The sequence below is a fragment of the Callorhinus ursinus genome, unplaced genomic scaffold (assembly GCF_003265705.2).
Source record: "Callorhinus ursinus isolate GAN/ISIS: 27379988/994484 unplaced genomic scaffold, GSC_fseal_2.0 scaffold10, whole genome shotgun sequence".
Classification (NCBI taxonomy): domain Eukaryota; kingdom Metazoa; phylum Chordata; class Mammalia; order Carnivora; family Otariidae; genus Callorhinus; species Callorhinus ursinus.
This window is the reverse complement of record NW_027397072.1, coordinates 49,782,944-49,798,755: the sequence shown is the minus strand read 5'-3', so window position 1 is coordinate 49,798,755 and position 15,812 is coordinate 49,782,944. Positions and strand designations below refer to the sequence as shown.

General features: G+C 51.8%; 1 protein-coding gene across 4 annotated transcripts in view; it reads left to right on the top strand.

Annotated features, from left to right (window-relative positions):
* The window catches only part of TET3 (tet methylcytosine dioxygenase 3), a 97,264-nt gene extending 81,458 nt beyond the window's left edge, over positions 1-15,806 (top strand). For all 4 annotated transcript variants that reach the window (XM_073897517.1, XM_025868377.2, XM_073897518.1 and 1 more), the window contains 6 exons: positions 1,692-1,900; positions 3,198-3,348; positions 5,930-6,019; positions 6,504-6,641; positions 9,762-10,098; positions 10,632-15,806. In XM_073897517.1, the coding sequence (XP_073753618.1) occupies positions 1,692-1,900; positions 3,198-3,348; positions 5,930-6,019; positions 6,504-6,641; positions 9,762-10,098; positions 10,632-12,409 (2,703 nt within the window). In that variant the 3' untranslated portion in view covers positions 12,410-15,806. The remainder of the gene's footprint in view (positions 1-1,691; positions 1,901-3,197; positions 3,349-5,929; positions 6,020-6,503; positions 6,642-9,761; positions 10,099-10,631) is intronic.
* The last annotated feature ends 6 nt before the right edge of the window (positions 15,807-15,812 follow it).

Below are 15,812 nucleotides of genomic sequence, written 5' to 3'. Positions count from 1 at the left end.
AGTCTGCCCTCCTCCTTCGCCTCTTCATAGGCCCTCGTCAGCTCCCAGAATTAGTTGGGGCTCTTAGGGGAGGTCAGCCACCTCGTCCCCCAGCTCCCAGGCCCTTAGCCGTGCCATATCCTTGTGGGAGCCAGGTCAGAGTTCTGGGAGTGAGTGAGAGTGGGGTGGGGGGAGAGCCTGGCGGAGGAGCCGTGCAGCACGGAGCCCCAGGCCCTTGCTTTTTGTGTTCTTTAAGAGCTTTATTGAGATAACAATTCACATACCATACAATTCATGCATTCAAAGTACACAGCTCACTGGTTTGGGGTATGCTACTAATTTTTAAAAATTGTGTTGAATTATACATAACCTAAAATTGGCCATTTTAACCATTTTTAAGTGCACAGTGGTATCAACTACATTCACATTCTTATGCAGCCATCATACTAAACAAAACACATCTCTGCAAATACGCTCGCAGCAAGACGCCGCGCAAGTTCCGCCTTGCAGGGGACAATCCCAAGGAGGTGAGCAGAGCTCCACAGAGCAGTGGGGCCCTCCCCGCTCGTCCCCTTCCCCCTAATGCCTTTCATAGTCCGGCGGGGAGGGTGGGTTAGCACGCGTGAGACTCGGATGTGCGGGAAGTGCAACTTGCTTTATTTTTTTTTCTTAACTGACCTTATCTTGCTGTGAAGTAAGGTGGGTGGGGTGGGGTGTGGGGTGTGGTGTGGAGGGGTGGGGAGTGAAAACTTAATGACAGGTACCTCAGACTCTTCCAGCTTTAAAACAGTCTCTATGGTAAATGTTCAAATTCCTCCTCAGAATGTGACCTCCTTATGCAGCCATCAGCACACTCTATATTTTCAAAACTTTTAGAACCCAGAAACTCTGTACCCTGTTCTCTGCCCCCCAAGCCCCTGACAGCCACCCTCCCACCTGCTGTCTCTGTGAATCTGACTGTTCCAGGCACTCTTTGTAAGCGGGATCTTATACGGTATCTGTTCTTTAGTGTCTGGCTTATTTCACTTAACATGATGTTCTCCGGGTTCATCCACGTTGCCGCATGTGTCCGATGTTCCTTCCTTTTTAAGGTTGACGACTGCTCCGTTGTATGGAGAGGCCACATTTTGTTGATCCGTATCTGTTGATGGACACTTGGGTTGTTTCCACTGTTTGGCTGCTGTGAATAATGATACCCTGAACACAAATGTACAAACCCATGTCCCGGGCCCTGCTCTCAGTCCCCTTGGGTGTATTCCTGGGAGTGGCACTGCCTGGTCATATGGTAATGACATGTTTCGAGAAACTGCCAAAAACTTCCACAGCACCAAAGCCCCTTGCTTTGTAACTAAAATCATACAGATAAGCAGCATTTTCTCGGCAAATATTTTAGGACTACATAAAAAAAAAATCTCAGTATATTTTGGCTCACAATTTTCTCTCTCTGTATTTAGTGCTAAGCCCAAGCAGCCCATCAATAACTTAGATTTTGTAGTAATTGTTTTTTATTTTGCTCTTAAAAAAATAACGTTTGCATTCACTATTCCCTAATGATAACGGTCTCTGTATGATTGCTGTCGACACTGCCCTAAAGACCTGCGCCCCCTGGTCTGACCGGCAGAGGTGAGGGGGGGTGTGGCGTCCCAGGCAGAGGAGCGTGGGGGCCAGGCTCCGACAGTGAACAGCGCCCACCCTGCCCCGCGTCCCTGCAGGTGATCCGCAGGCACACGCTGGAGGAGAAGCTGCTGTGCCTGGTGCGGCACCGGGCGGGCCACCACTGCCAGAACGCGGTGATTGTCATCCTTATCCTGGCCTGGGAAGGCATCCCCCGCAGCCTCGGAGACACCCTCTACCAAGAGCTCACCGACACCCTCCGGAAGTACGGGAACCCCACCAGCCGGAGATGTGGCCTCAACGATGAGTACGTGGTGGGGGGGGAGGTGGTCCCTGCATGCAAGGGTGGGGGTGGCTGGGCCAGGTGGCCATCAGCAGGGCCTTGGGCAGCAGATGCAGGGGACTTTGTCCCCCCTCAACTGGGGCCTGTCTGTCCCGCAGTCAGGACTGTGATGAAAGCAGCTGCCCCACGATCCTGACCTGGGTTCTTCTGGTGCTGGCGGGAGAGGGTCTCTTGCCTTGGCTCGGCTTCGCTGTTGAACCTCACATGGGCTCTGGGGCTCTAATGATGGAGCAACTGTGAAAAAGTATGTGAGTGTCCCGCAAGTGTAAGGTGTCAGTGTTAGTCATGAAACCTGCCCTTCTAGGGTCTCTTCCCATTTTTTAAATTAAGGTATTTTTACTAAAGAAAAAAATTAAAGTAAAAATTCATCCTTTTAGGTATACGGTTTGAAGAGTTTGGGGTTTTTTTTAAGCTTTTATTTAAATTCCAGTTAAATAACACACAGTGTAATAGTTTCAGGTGTACAGGTTTGAAGAGGGACAAATGTTTACAGTCCTGTAGCCACTACCACCACCACCACCAAGATATAGAACGGTTCCATCGTTCCCCCCAATTCCCCTGCACCCCTTTAGAAGCAAGTCCTTCCTTCTGCCCTTGGCAACCACCAATCGTGCTTCATGTCCCCATAGGTTTGCCATTCCAAGAATGTTCTATAAACGGAACCAGACCGAGTGTAGCCCTTTGGGTCTAGCTTCCTTCCCTGAGCATTTATCAGTATTTCTGAGCTCCACCTGTGCTTGTGGGTAGCTCATTCCTTTTTACTGCTGAGTAGTACGCCACTGCTGGGTGCGTCACCGCTCGATTATCCATTCCCCAGTTGGGAGGCCTCGGATTGTTTCCAGACTTTATTAGTTGTGGAGTTATAATGTCTGTGTTTGTTTAAAGGCCTGAAGCACCTGGGCCTGAAGGAAGCGGGCGTGTTCAAATATGTCCCTGTGTGTGTCGAATGGGTCAGAAGCTGTCATATTAGAGTTAAGACAAAGGATAAACCTTACTGGGGTTTTGATTAGATTCTTCCCACTTACCTCAAACAACCCATGAGCTTCTCCCAACAACAGATTCTTAGACCTACAGGCTCAGGGGGTGGGAGCTGATTCTCTACCCCAGGACATTTGGGAAAGGAGCTGAAGGCAGGGAAGGATGTGGTCCCAGTCACTGGGAGGCCACGGATACTAGGCCTCGCAGGACCTCCCCCTGGGGAGGGAGGCAGATTTCCGACCAAAAAAATGTGTCTGCATGCCTAACGTGACGTATGTTGCAGCCGGACCTGCGCTTGCCAAGGCAAAGACCCCAGCACCTGCGGTGCCTCCTTCTCCTTTGGTTGTTCCTGGAGCATGTACTTCAACGGCTGCAAATACGCTCGCAGCAAGACGCCGCGCAAGTTCCGCCTTGCAGGGGACAATCCCAAGGAGGTGAGCAGAGCTCCACAGAGCAGTGGGGCCCTCCCCGCTCGTCCCCTTCCCCCTAATGCCTTTCATAGTCCGGCGGGGAGGGTGGATTAGCACGCGTGAGACTCGGATGTGCGGGAAGTGCAACTTGCTTTATTTTTTCTTTCTTAACTGACCTTATCTTGCTGTGAAGTAAGGTGGGTGGGGTGGGGTGTGGGGTGTGGTGTGGAGGGGTGTGGGGAGTGAAAACTTGATGACAGGTACCTCAGACTCTTCCAGCTTTAAAACAGTCTCTCTATGGTAAATGTTCAAATTCCTCCTCAGAATGTGACCTCCTTTATAGGTCATTTCTTCTCTTCAGTCTTCCCAAGACATCTTTCAGGGGCTGGGAGGTTTAGCAGGAAGAGGAGCCTTGAGGCCGTGGGCCATTTTCTGGGGCAAGTTTAGACTTCCCAAAGTGGCCCTCGTCCTGCCTGGCTGCCAGGTGACCTCTTTGTGAGGTTGTCCACCTGTCCGGGCCCTTGCTGTCTCCTCCTGGGAGCCCGGCCTGGCTCTTAGGCACTGGCCTGGTGTCCACACAGTATGGCCTCTCGGTAGCCGCCTCGTCAGGTCAGGCTGCCTTCTGCCTTGCCCCTTCCCCTCTGTTGTCCTGCTTGTGAAGGCCAGCCTGAGAGCTGGGCTCCCCTCTGAGTTTCAAATGCAGAGAAGGTACAGGCCTGTCTGGGCTCCCCATCATTTCCCCTTCAGCCTCCCCCCCGCCCTGCCTGAGCTCCTGTGAGGTAGGGTACTGGGTCCTTTTGTGGGGGTCTAGGCAACATCTTGATCCCTGGCTCTACCTTCCACATCTCCTTAAGCTCCTTGTCCAGAGGGTTTCCCTTTTCCACGGGGCGTGGGGACTCCCCTTGGGCCTATGTTTTTCTACTGTACATATAATAAACTCGGAGTTCTCAGCCCTGCTTTTCAGAAGTAAAAGGAAGCATTTTCAAATGTAGAACACTTTTTCCCTCAAAGCTTGGCTTTTATTTTTTTAAGATTTTATTTACTTATTTATTTATTTATTTATTTACAAATGAGAGAGAGAGGAAGAGCCGGAGTGGGAGAAAGAACGAGAGCAGAGGGAGGAGAAGCAGGCTCCCCGCTGAGCTCGGCTCAGTCCCACAACCCCCAGATCACGACCCAAGCTAAAATCAAGAGTCAGACGCCCAACTGACTGAGCCACCCTGGCACCCCCAAAGCCTGGCTTTTAGACTATTGCACAAGCTAGTCTAATAGTCTGATTTGACACTGGACTTTTATTTATGGTGGCATCTGCCCTCCCCTGGAAGCAGCAAATGCAGCTATTTCAATAAGAGAGGAGCCCCAGGACCCCAGGAAGTAAGAATTACCAGGAGTGAAAATGCACTGCTTTAATTTCTCTCACCTACTCGCCCTGTTCCCTCAGCTAGCATTCCCGTGAACTTACGTAGTGCTGAGCACACGGGCCAGTACCTCACAGGTGTGCATCTCAGCCAGGCTCATGACACCCCAGGCTCTGGGCATTACTGCTACTCACTTTACAGAGGAGGCAAATGGCTTGCCCAAGGCCATATGGCAGTAATGGTGAAGTCAGGCCTGGGTTCCCCCAGAGCTCACGAGCCTCACCCTGCGCTGTGCTGGCCTTGGGCCCACTGTGTCGGTGGCAGCCTTTGGACTGCAGCCAGAGATTGGGGGTAGCCGCCCGACTGGACGGACAGCTGAGCCATTGGCCGCGATCTAACATTTCCGCTTCTGTAAGTTTGGTTCTTTTTCTCTTCCGTCTTCTTCCTCTTTTTTCTGTGTAAACTCTTCATGTCTGTGCTCAAGGCCTTCTAGGAGGCCCCTGGCCCCACCCCTGCCAGCCCTACTTGCCACCCCTCGAGGGCCAGGCTGTGGCTACCTGAACCCCTAACCAAAGGTCGCTGGGGTGCTGCTCTGTGCGGGGCAGCACTGGCCAGTGGACCTTCTGTGAGCAGGCAGATGTTCTCTGTAAAAACACAGCACGGGAGCCACACAGAACCACCAAGCATTTGAAACATCACTAGGAAAACGGGGACTGAATTCTTCATTTTAATTAAGATTCATATAAATTTCGATAGCAGCACATGGCTCGTGACTACCACATACGATGATGCGGGTCTGGGGAGTTCCCAGCACAGACCTTCACCACCCCTCTCCTCTCCATCTTCCCGTCTCTAACACCGGAAGAAAAAGCCACACGTGTTGCTCCTGCTTTCACATGCCTACCACACCAGCTTTCTGCCCTAGGATGCTGAGCACTCAAAACCAACAACCTGTTGTATGGGTTGTGAGCGGCACTGAGCTAGAGCCTGGAAGAGCAGTAGCTGAGCAGTCCAGGTGGCTGGACCTTCAGGCCGAGACTTTTCCTGAGCTTCCATGTCTGCAACTTTAAAACGCACATGGCACCACACCCCTCCCAGAGGAAACTCTGTAAAGACACCTGATGGCACCTTACTTCCTACCTTCCCAGCAGCCCCGCGATGGTTCTAGGATGGAGGTTAGCTTCCAGCGTGTAGAGTTTGCCAGGTGGGGATGCTCTGGATACGTGTGACTGCTCTTCTCTCCACAGGAAGAAGTGCTCCGGAAGAGTTTCCAGGACCTGGCCACCGAAGTCGCTCCCCTATACAAGAGGCTGGCCCCCCAGGCCTATCAGAACCAGGTACGGGGTCTTGGGCCTTTCTCTGCCCACATGTCATCCACATCTCTGTCCATGCTCCCTGAAGTCGGGAAGTGGGAGACTGAGTCCCTCCCATCGTGTTCCATATGGGAAAAGCTCACTTAGAGAGTAATGACGTAGGTCTTGAGTAAGATCCTTTCTTTACACTGAGCTAACTGCATCCCAGACTGTCTGTCCTCTTTCCCTTGCTTTCATGCCTCTCCCGCCTAGTAATCTCCCACCTCCTCTGGTCTGGCTTCTCCTGGGGAGGCTCGAGTTTCTCTGTCCCGTCGCCCCTGCATCTCCCAGATGAGGTGAGAGGGACTTGAGGTAACTGAGAAGAAGTCATTCCTACAGAGGCTTCCGCCAGAAAGCCTCCCTTCGGCAGCCCATGCGCAAGGCAGCCGTGGTCCTTAACCTCCCCAGGGCAGAATCCAGGCCACTGACCTCAGGGAACACAAGCAGTTGTCCTTGGCCGTCCACACAGGTGACCAATGAGGAAATAGCGATTGACTGCCGCCTGGGGCTGAAGGAAGGGCGGCCCTTCTCGGGGGTCACGGCCTGCATGGACTTCTGTGCCCACGCCCACAAGGACCAGCATAACCTCTACAACGGGTGCACCGTGGTAAGGAACCCTGGGCCTGTCACAGTGCCCCCTGTGGGATGATCCTGGGAGGGGGGACTGGTTTGTGCAGACAGATGGCTCAGAGTAGGGAGGGACCTGGAAACAAGAGTCTCAGATCTCTGGTTTGTGCCCTGCCAGACTGCTCCTGCTCACTTCTCTGAGAAATGCATGGACCGGAATGCTTGAGCCAGGCCGGCCTTGTGTCTGTGTCTCAGGTGGATGCTGCAGAGTGCAGTCTCTTGGACACCTGGAGGCCCTCAGTTACCTAAAGAAGGTTCCAGGTCTCCGTGAACACTTGGATTTAAATCCAGACAATCTCTTGACTCACCCATTGAGCAAATGTTTATTGTGCCCCAGGTGCTGGTCTAGATCTTGGGGAATAAAATGGACCAAGTCCTGTCCAAGTATGTGACACAATTCATGTCTGGTAGCGATGAAGATGGAGTCGGGGAAGGGGGAAAGTGAGAACAGATGCTGTTTGAAATGCCGTGGGCAGAGAGGCCTTTCTGAAAAGGGGCAGCTGAGCTGAGACATGAATGAAGCGAGAGAGTAAAGGATTGTATGTCTGGGGGTGGAGCGCTCCAGGCAGAAGGACCAGCACAGGCAAAGGCTCAGAGGCAGGCAGGGATCAGGTCACAGGGAGCTCAGAAGGCAGGCGAGGCTGTGGGCTGTGCTCCAAGTGTGATGGGAAGCCCTGGAGAGCTCCTCAGCCGAGAGTAGTAGGATCTCCTCTATGGAGTCAGAAGCATGCTCTTGCTCCTGCAGATGGAGAATAAGTATGTGGAGGTGGGGGGAGGGGTGGATGGGAGAGAACCGGAGGAGGAGGCCAGTTGGAAGGCTGGGCAACGTCGAGGCTAGAGGTGACAGGGCTGGGGCAGGAGGGAGGGTGGGGAGGGGGGTAATTGGATGACTCGGGGTGACTTTTAAGGTATAGCCAAGGGGGCGTTGCTGATGGACAGATACAGGATAGGAGAGGGAAGGACAAGAGAACCACTCAAGTCGTTTTGCTTGAGCGCCAGGGCAAGTGTTGGGGTGATGTGCTGAGCTGTAGACTAGCAGAGAAGGCCAGTTTGGGGGGAAACTGTTTTGAGAGGCCTGCTAGATGTCCAGGTGGACATGCAGAGCAGGCAGGGGAGGGGGGCTTTGCTGTTTTGTTTATCACATTGGGTTTTAGGGAATGATTGGAAGCAGGGCTGTGGTCAGTCCAACCCAGCAGGTATGTGGGGGTCTGGTCAGAGCAGATGAAGTCTGAAGAGCCCCACATACGCTGGGAAGAAACATACTTGGTAGAGCATGACACCAAAGGAGAAGCTATAGAGGGGAAGATAAATACAGCCGACTTCATAAAAAAGAACTGTTTCTGTTCAATAATAAGACTCCATGATCAAAACTGAAAGTCCAGTCCAAACTGGAAAACAGTATTTATAACAAGTGACAAAGGGAATAACCTTCACATACAAAGATTGTTTTATATGAATGATTAAAATGAATAGTCCAGTATAAAAATGGGCAAAAGGCATAAAAGTCACGAAAAAAGGAAGACAGAGAGTGGTATTAAAATATACCCCGGCTTTGTTTTCCTCGAGTCTGATAAGACAGACATGAGAGTCGAGAGGACAGAAGCTTGTCCTCAGCCTTCAGAAGCACACGCTGGGCCACGCAGAAGCACTGGGCTTGGTCAGAAGGCAGGGTGGAGAAGGGAGAGTGTGGCCCAGAGCTTTTATTGGAGATTCTGTGGGAAGGAGTGGGCAAGGCAAAGTAGAAAGCTGAGTAAGCTGAGGATTGGAGAGTTTGGATAGTTTCTGGGGGCTCTGGGCCATAGGGATGGCCTGCAGTTGTCTTCCCTGGCCCTGGGTGATACAAGGTAGTGGGAATATTGGCTCAGTGTGCAGGAGTTTGGTAAAAGAGAGAGTTGGCTGTGTAGGCTCTTGATTGGTTGGTTCGTATATCAGAGTGCACCCAAAGGAGGTCATTTGCTATCTCTAGGCATTAGCTAGTCTTTGGGGAAGGACAGCCCCTCCAGGGTCAAGGTCCTGAATGCCAAAACATCAAGAACACAGAAAATAAAATATAGTCAACACAAGAGTAAAGAGTAAACTTGAGAGAAAAAAAAAATCAAACCTCATTAGTAATCAGAGAAATGCAGACCAACGAGATACATTTCGATAATAAGCAAAATGTTTTTCAGAAGCGAATGGCAAAATTATAAGCAAAAGCGTAGGAAAATGGAAACTCCCCTTCTGTCACTATGAGTGAAACACTGAGGAGAATCCTTTTGGAGGGCAGTTTGGCAACATGTAGCCCTTTGCTTCACAGAGTTTCTTCTAAGGAATTATGTATCTTAGAAAATTTAGCTGAAAGTATAAAAGTATTGTTTATGATAGGAAAAAAATTGGAAACAAGTTTTAATGGTGATGACGGTTTAAAAGAATACATTGATACAGTAGAATAATATGATGCAAGTTTTTAAATCACACTGGGGGAGAATAATGCATAAGAAAATACTCATACTGTGTTTAAAAATAAGTTATTATAAAGTTGCATGCATAATGTCCTATTTCATTATCAAAAAGCGAGTTTGGGTATGTGTGTATGCAAATATGATCAACGTGTTTATAGTGATTATTTCTGGATGGTGGGATTATGGAGATAATTATTATTTCCTTTGTGCTGGCCTAAATTTTCTACAAGCAGCACATGTAGTTTTTAATACAAGGTATTTTAAGAGCAAAAGGAGGCTGTGTGTTCAGGGCATGGAGGATAAGGGTGTGGGGTCTGAGGCTCGGTGAGGTGATGAGGCGTAATGACAAGAATGCCCCGCTGGAGGGCAGAGCACGGCTGCCAGTCCTGACCGGGCCCCCTCCCAGCCCCCGGAGGGTGGCAGGAGACAAAGTGAATGGATGGCCTCCGAAAGCAGTAGAGCAGATTCTAAATGCTGATGATACTGTTACTCTGTGAACCAGGGGGAACGTGCTTTTAGACACCCTAGAAAGAGTGGCTGGCTGGTGTTGGCACTGTGTGCGGAAGGGGGGGAGGTCTTGTCTGTGGATGTTCAGCCCCTTGCCCCCAGCGCTCGGCGCCCCCAGCCCCATGCACCTTCCCTCTCTCTGCTTGGGGCAGGTCTGCACCCTGACCAAGGAAGACAATCGCTGTGTGGGCAAGATTCCCGAGGACGAGCAGCTGCACGTGCTCCCCCTGTACAAGATGGCCAACACGGACGAGTTTGGCAGTGAGGAGAACCAGAACGCCAAGGTGGGCAGCGGGGCCATCCAGGTGCTCACGGCCTTCCCCCGCGAGGTCCGGCGCCTGCCCGAGCCTGCCAAGTCGTGCCGTCAGCGGCAGCTGGAAGCCAGAAAGGCGGCGGCGGAGAAGAAGAAGATTCAGAAGGAGAAGCTGAGCACTCCCGAGAAGATCAAACAGGAGGCCCTCGAGCTGGCCGGTGTCACCACTGACCCAGGTGTGTGGGGAGAGGGTGCCCGCCAGACGTGGCACTGTCGGGGTGGGGGGGCGGTGTGTGGCCCTGGACAGCTCCCTCCCTGCCCCTTTTCCTGCCTGGAGATGGAACTCCAGACCAGAGTCCTGGGGCCTCTCTCAGCCCTCTGAACCCCACATTATCTTAGCTTTCAGCCAATGCAGCATCTGCGGCAGCCCCAGGACACCAGAGCTGGGGGGGTCCCCTCTTCCCACAGAGGAGCTGGGCTTCTCCTGCAGCTTGCCTGAGCATCTGCACACTGTGCCAGGGCCTCAGGCGCGTGGTCTGCAGGGGGGCATGGGCCACTCTCACGTCGCCTGAGCCAGTGAGGACCCGTGGGGTTCGCCAGCGAAGGGAGGAGGAGGAGGGATGCTGCAGGGGGCTCCTCCCGGGGCTTCCGTGGGGCTGGGAACCCCTTAGGGGAAGAGGGAGGTTCCATGCGCAGTCCTCTTGCTCCGGACCACTGTGGGCTATGGTTCTCTCTGCTCCTTCTTGGTCTTGCCTCCTGTCTTCTCCAGGCCTGGCTCTGAAGGGTGGATTGCCCCAGCAAGGCCTGAAGCCCTCCCTCAAAGTGGAGCCACAGAACCACTTCAGCTCCTTCAAATACAGCGGCAACGCGGTGGTGGAGAGCTACTCGGTGCTGGGCAACTGCCGGCCGTCCGACCCCTACAGCATGAATAGCGTGTACTCCTACCACTCCTACTATGCACAGCCCGGCCTGACCTCCGTCAACGGCTTCCACTCCAAGTACGCTCTTCCGTCGTTCGGCTACTATGGCTTTCCATCCAGCAACCCCGTCTTCCCCTCACAGTTCTTGGGGCCTGGCACGTGGGGACACGGTGGCAGCAGCAGCAGTTTTGAGAAGAAGCCAGACCTCCACACTCTGCACAACAGCCTGAGCCCGGCCTACGGTGGTGCTGAGTTTGCCGAGCTGCCTGGCCAGGCTGTTCCCACGGACACCCACCACCCCACTCCTCACCACCAGCAGCCTGCTTATCCAGGCCCCAAGGAGTATCTGCTTCCCAAGGCTCCCCAGATCCACCCAGCATCCAGGGACCCCTCTCCCTTTGCACAGAGCTCCACCTGCTACAACAGATCCATCAAGCAAGAGCCAGTAGACCCGCTGGTCCAGGCTGAGTCTATACCCAGAGACCCTGGTAAGATGGGCAAAACACCTTTGCCCGAGGCTTCTCAGAATGGGGGACCTAATCACCTATGGGGGCAGTACTCAGGAGGCCCAAGCATGTCCCCCAAGAGGACTAACAGTGTGGGTGGCAGCTGGGGTGTGTTCCATCCTGGGGAGAGCCCTGCCATCATCCCCGACAAGCTCAGTTCTTATGGGGCCAGCTGCCTGACCCCTTCCCACTTCCCGGATGGCCAGTGGGGGCTGTTCCCTAGCGAGGGGCAGCAGCCAGCCCCCCAGCCTGGAGGGCGGCTCCGAGGCAAACCGTGGAGCCCCTGCAAGTTTGGGAACAACACCTCGGCCTTGGCCGGGCCCAGCCTGACTGAGAAGCCGTGGGGAATTGGGGCCGGGGATTTCAACTCTGCCCTGAAAAGCGGTCCTGGGTTCCAAGACAAGTTGTGGAGCCCCCTGAAAGGAGAGGAGGGACGGCTTCCAACCCCGGGGGCAAGCCAGCTGGACAAAGCCTGGCAGTCCTTCAGCATGCCCCTGGGCTCCAGTGAGAAGCTCTTCGGGGCCCTAAAGTCAGAGGAAAAGCTGTGGGATCCCTTCAGCCTGGAGGAGGGGACTGCCGAGGACGCCCCCGACAAGGGGGCGGTGAAGGAGGAGAAGAGTGTCGGGGCAGAGGAGGAGGAGGAGCTCTGGTCTGACAGTGAACACAACTTCCTGGACGAGAACATCGGCGGTGTGGCTGTGGCCCCCGCTCACGGCTCAATCCTCATCGAGTGCGCCCGGCGGGAGCTGCATGCTACCACGCCCCTCAAGAAGCCCAACCGCTGCCACCCCACCCGCATCTCGCTGGTCTTCTACCAGCACAAGAACCTCAACCAGCCCAATCACGGGCTGGCCCTCTGGGAGGCCAAGATGAAGCAACTGGCGGAGAGGGCCCGGGCGCGACAGGAGGAGGCCGCCCGGCTGGGCCTGGGCCAGCAGGAGGCCAAGCTCTATGGGAAGAAGCGCAAATGGGGGGGTGCCATGGTGGCCGAGCCCCAGCATAAGGAGAAGAAGGGGATTGTCCCCACTCGGCAGGCGCTGGCCGTGCCCACAGACTCAGCAGTCACCGTGTCCTCCTACGCCTACACGAAGGTCACTGGCCCCTACAGCCGCTGGATCTAGGTGCCAGGGAGCCAGGGAGCCAGCGTACCTCAGCGTCGGGCCCGGCCCGAGCTGCCTCTGTGGTGCTTTTGCCCTCACACCTGGGGGCGGGTTGGGGGTGCAGAAGTCTTTTTATCTATATATACATATATAGATATGCATATATATGTATTTATGGTCCAAACCTCAGAACTGACCCGCCCCTCCCCTCCCCCCTCCCCACTTCCCCAGCACTTTGAAGAAGAAACTACGGCTGTCGGGTGATTTTTTTCGTGATCTTAATATTTATATCTCCACGTTGGTTTTTTTCTCCCCTCCCCCTTGTCTGGGGGGCTTTTATTTCCTCTTGTTTTTAAAACTCTATCCTTGTATATCACAATAATGGAAAGAAAGTTTATAGTGTCCTTTCACAAAGGAGTAGTTTTAAATTCCATTTAAAAATGTGTATTTATTGGATTTTTTAAAAAGCGACAATAGTAATGGTAAAGGAGCGGCAGGAAAGGCCAAAAGCGCTCATTCCTGCCCGGTCTTGCTGGGCCCAGCGAGCCTGGCCCTCTTGGGAGCTGGCAAGGTTCTCTCAGCCATCTGCCCCTCATGAGCCAAGTGCAGACTGTAGCCACCCTGGTCCATCCCTCCTGACAGATATGCCTTCCCTTCAGGGGAGGGAGCCCTCAGGACAGCTTCTGTCCTCTCCAGTAGGATGGGAGAATCTGTAGAAAAACATCTGGGGTCCCTTTTCCAGTCACCGGCTTGGAGTCGGGGACCGGGGAGGCAGGTGCGTCCCCAGGCCAGGCAACAGAGATGCTGGCGTAGATTTCCCCCAGAAACCAGGTTGGAAGTAGACAGCTTCAAGCTTGCTAGTCTCCACACTGAATCTTCTCTGTCCGTTACTGATCGAGTCACATGATGTCACGGTTCCCTAGGCAGCACCTCCTTGATGGAGCTGGAGTTGAGAGGCTCTGAGGAGCCATTTCCACCAGGTTGACAAGCCAATGAATACTGGGCTGAAGGAATTCGTCTTAGTGGCAGTTTATTTTTTAAAAAAAATGCCCCAAAGCCTATGCTGATATTGAAAAAGGGCTACTGTATCTCGAAAAACAAGAAGTTGAACCCAAGCTGTGAAAAGCCAGCGTCGCCCCGCCGCTCGGCGCTGCGCAGAGCCTGGTGCTGTGGTATCGTGCTGGGGCCTCCTCGACTCGGGGGCGGGCCGCGTCCTGGGGGAGCCCGGCACACCGGTGTAACAGCAGTTAACGCATCTCTCTTCCTGGATTTCCACATTGGACAATGGTGCAGGCCTCACCACCCAAGCCCGCCCCCTCCACGCTATCACGGGCAGGGGCGGGCTTGCACTCAGCAATCTTAAAATGCAGGAGTCCAACGTTTTCAGCAGGTAGCTATGATTTCCCTCCCTAATTGGTGCCATTTCTCTAGTTGATCATCTTCTCCTTTCCCCTTCCCCCCACTTTAACTTGCCCATTCTAAAATTCTGGTGCATTTGTTCAGTTCTTCAAAATGAGAATGTGGTGCTTCATTTTTGCAACATTGTGGAGAGCAGTTGGGCCTGACTGGTAGAAGCAACAGTCGTGGACAGCAAGTCAGACTTCCTGGCGTGTTTGTTTTTCCTGTGGTGTGAGTGACACTTCCATCAAGTTGCCCGTGTGGACATGTGTAGTGAGTGGGAGGCTTCAGCAGGACACACAGAGGGGAATATGGCCACACAGTGAATGACAACCAAGCCCTGAGATAAATGTCAGATATTTATTGAGCAGTTTTATTCAGATGTGGGTCTTCGTAAAACGAGTTTTAACAATCAGATGACGATGCTAAAGGCAAGTTCCTGAGCTTCCAGGTGCCTTGTGTAAGAGCTGAGAACCGACCCGCTGGGTGTTTGCCGTAACTGGTCAGAAGCACTGGCGGAGAGTCGCTGTAAGATGTCCTGAGCATTTATGTGGTCTGGTTTTAACTGTACATAGTGAAAGATTTTTTTAAGCACTTTTGCCTAGATTTAAACAGCAACTTGAAAAAAAAAATATGTTTTAACATGTAATTGTGGGAGAAATTGTAAATAGTAGCTCAATATTTAACGTGCTTTGTCTATCCTTCACTTTTACCATATTCTGTAAAGTTGCATTTATTTTACAGGACAAAAATGAAATAATATTGCTTTTGAAATAAATACCCAAGAGCTTATCAGGATTTAGAATTATTCAGAACTCAGATTTATAGGAAAACCTCTGACCTTCAGTTTGACAAGCTAAAGGAAGCAGAGTCTTTAATAAGCATGCTAATTTTCTAGTTTTGAGGAAAAGTTGGGTCCTTTAAATGCTATTTTGCTTATCGCATCAGTACTTTTATGCAGGTCTCATTTGACTCCGTGCTTAGGTAGATGCGGGGGTGCCTTGAAAACTTCATTTTAAATGATCTTAAGCAAGAAATACAATATTTTACGAAACATTTGGAGAATGTGACCGTCTGTATGACCCGGGAAAACCCCAGGTTGGCTGTTGGTTTGGAAGGTCCCGAGTGTAACCCAGGTGATTCGGATACTTGGCATGTGTGAATCTTCCTGATGTCTGTTAAATATACTCTTCCCCTCGTCACCCTTTGGTAGCAAAAGCCATTAGATGAAAGGAGAAACCGATAACAAGCTCAAAGCATGTGATGTCTGTCCCGGCAGCCCCAACAGCCTTTGGTCCATAACTTTCTCGACTCGCACATAGGCTGCTGAGAGGTGAGTCAAGAGGCAGTCTCCATTGGATGCTCCCGTTCCCCTCAGAATGGTGTTTCAGAAATTAGGTGGTGCTGTTGCCATGCTCGAGTCCATGCTGATTTTTACACACTACATGTATAACCTACCTCAAATCTCAGTCATTAAAATTAGCATGCTTTAGACGTAGATTTAAAAAGTAACTATGCACAGCTCCTTATTGCCCCCCCTTGCTGCTGAAGGTTTCTTAAAGAGAAAAATCAAATTTTTATTTTTTACTGGTACTATCATTTTTTAAGTCCTAAAGATGATTAACAGACATTTTTATCATGAGAAGAAAAATAAAGCCATTGCAACTAAAGAACCTAACAGCATGACCAAGTTTTAGAGTAATATTATAGCAAGGAGAAACGATGGAGTCCTAGAGCCCTCTCCCCAGTGTGCCCTGTCCACAGACACCATCCACATGCAGTGTGAATATCTGGTTCCCCCTTTGTTTGGTTTCCCCTGCCTTTTGCATGCAAGGGAAGTGCTTGCAAAGTTCTGTGCTAAGAGATTTTTTTTAATAATCGCTTTGTGGCAGGTTCTCACAAAATAACTGGTGCTAGCTCAAGAACCCATTATCAGAAATCTTGACTAAAGTTGTTTCATGGATTTTGAGGTTTTGTTGTTTCTGTTGTCCTTTGGTTTTTTTTTTTTTTTTTTTTTTTTTTTTTT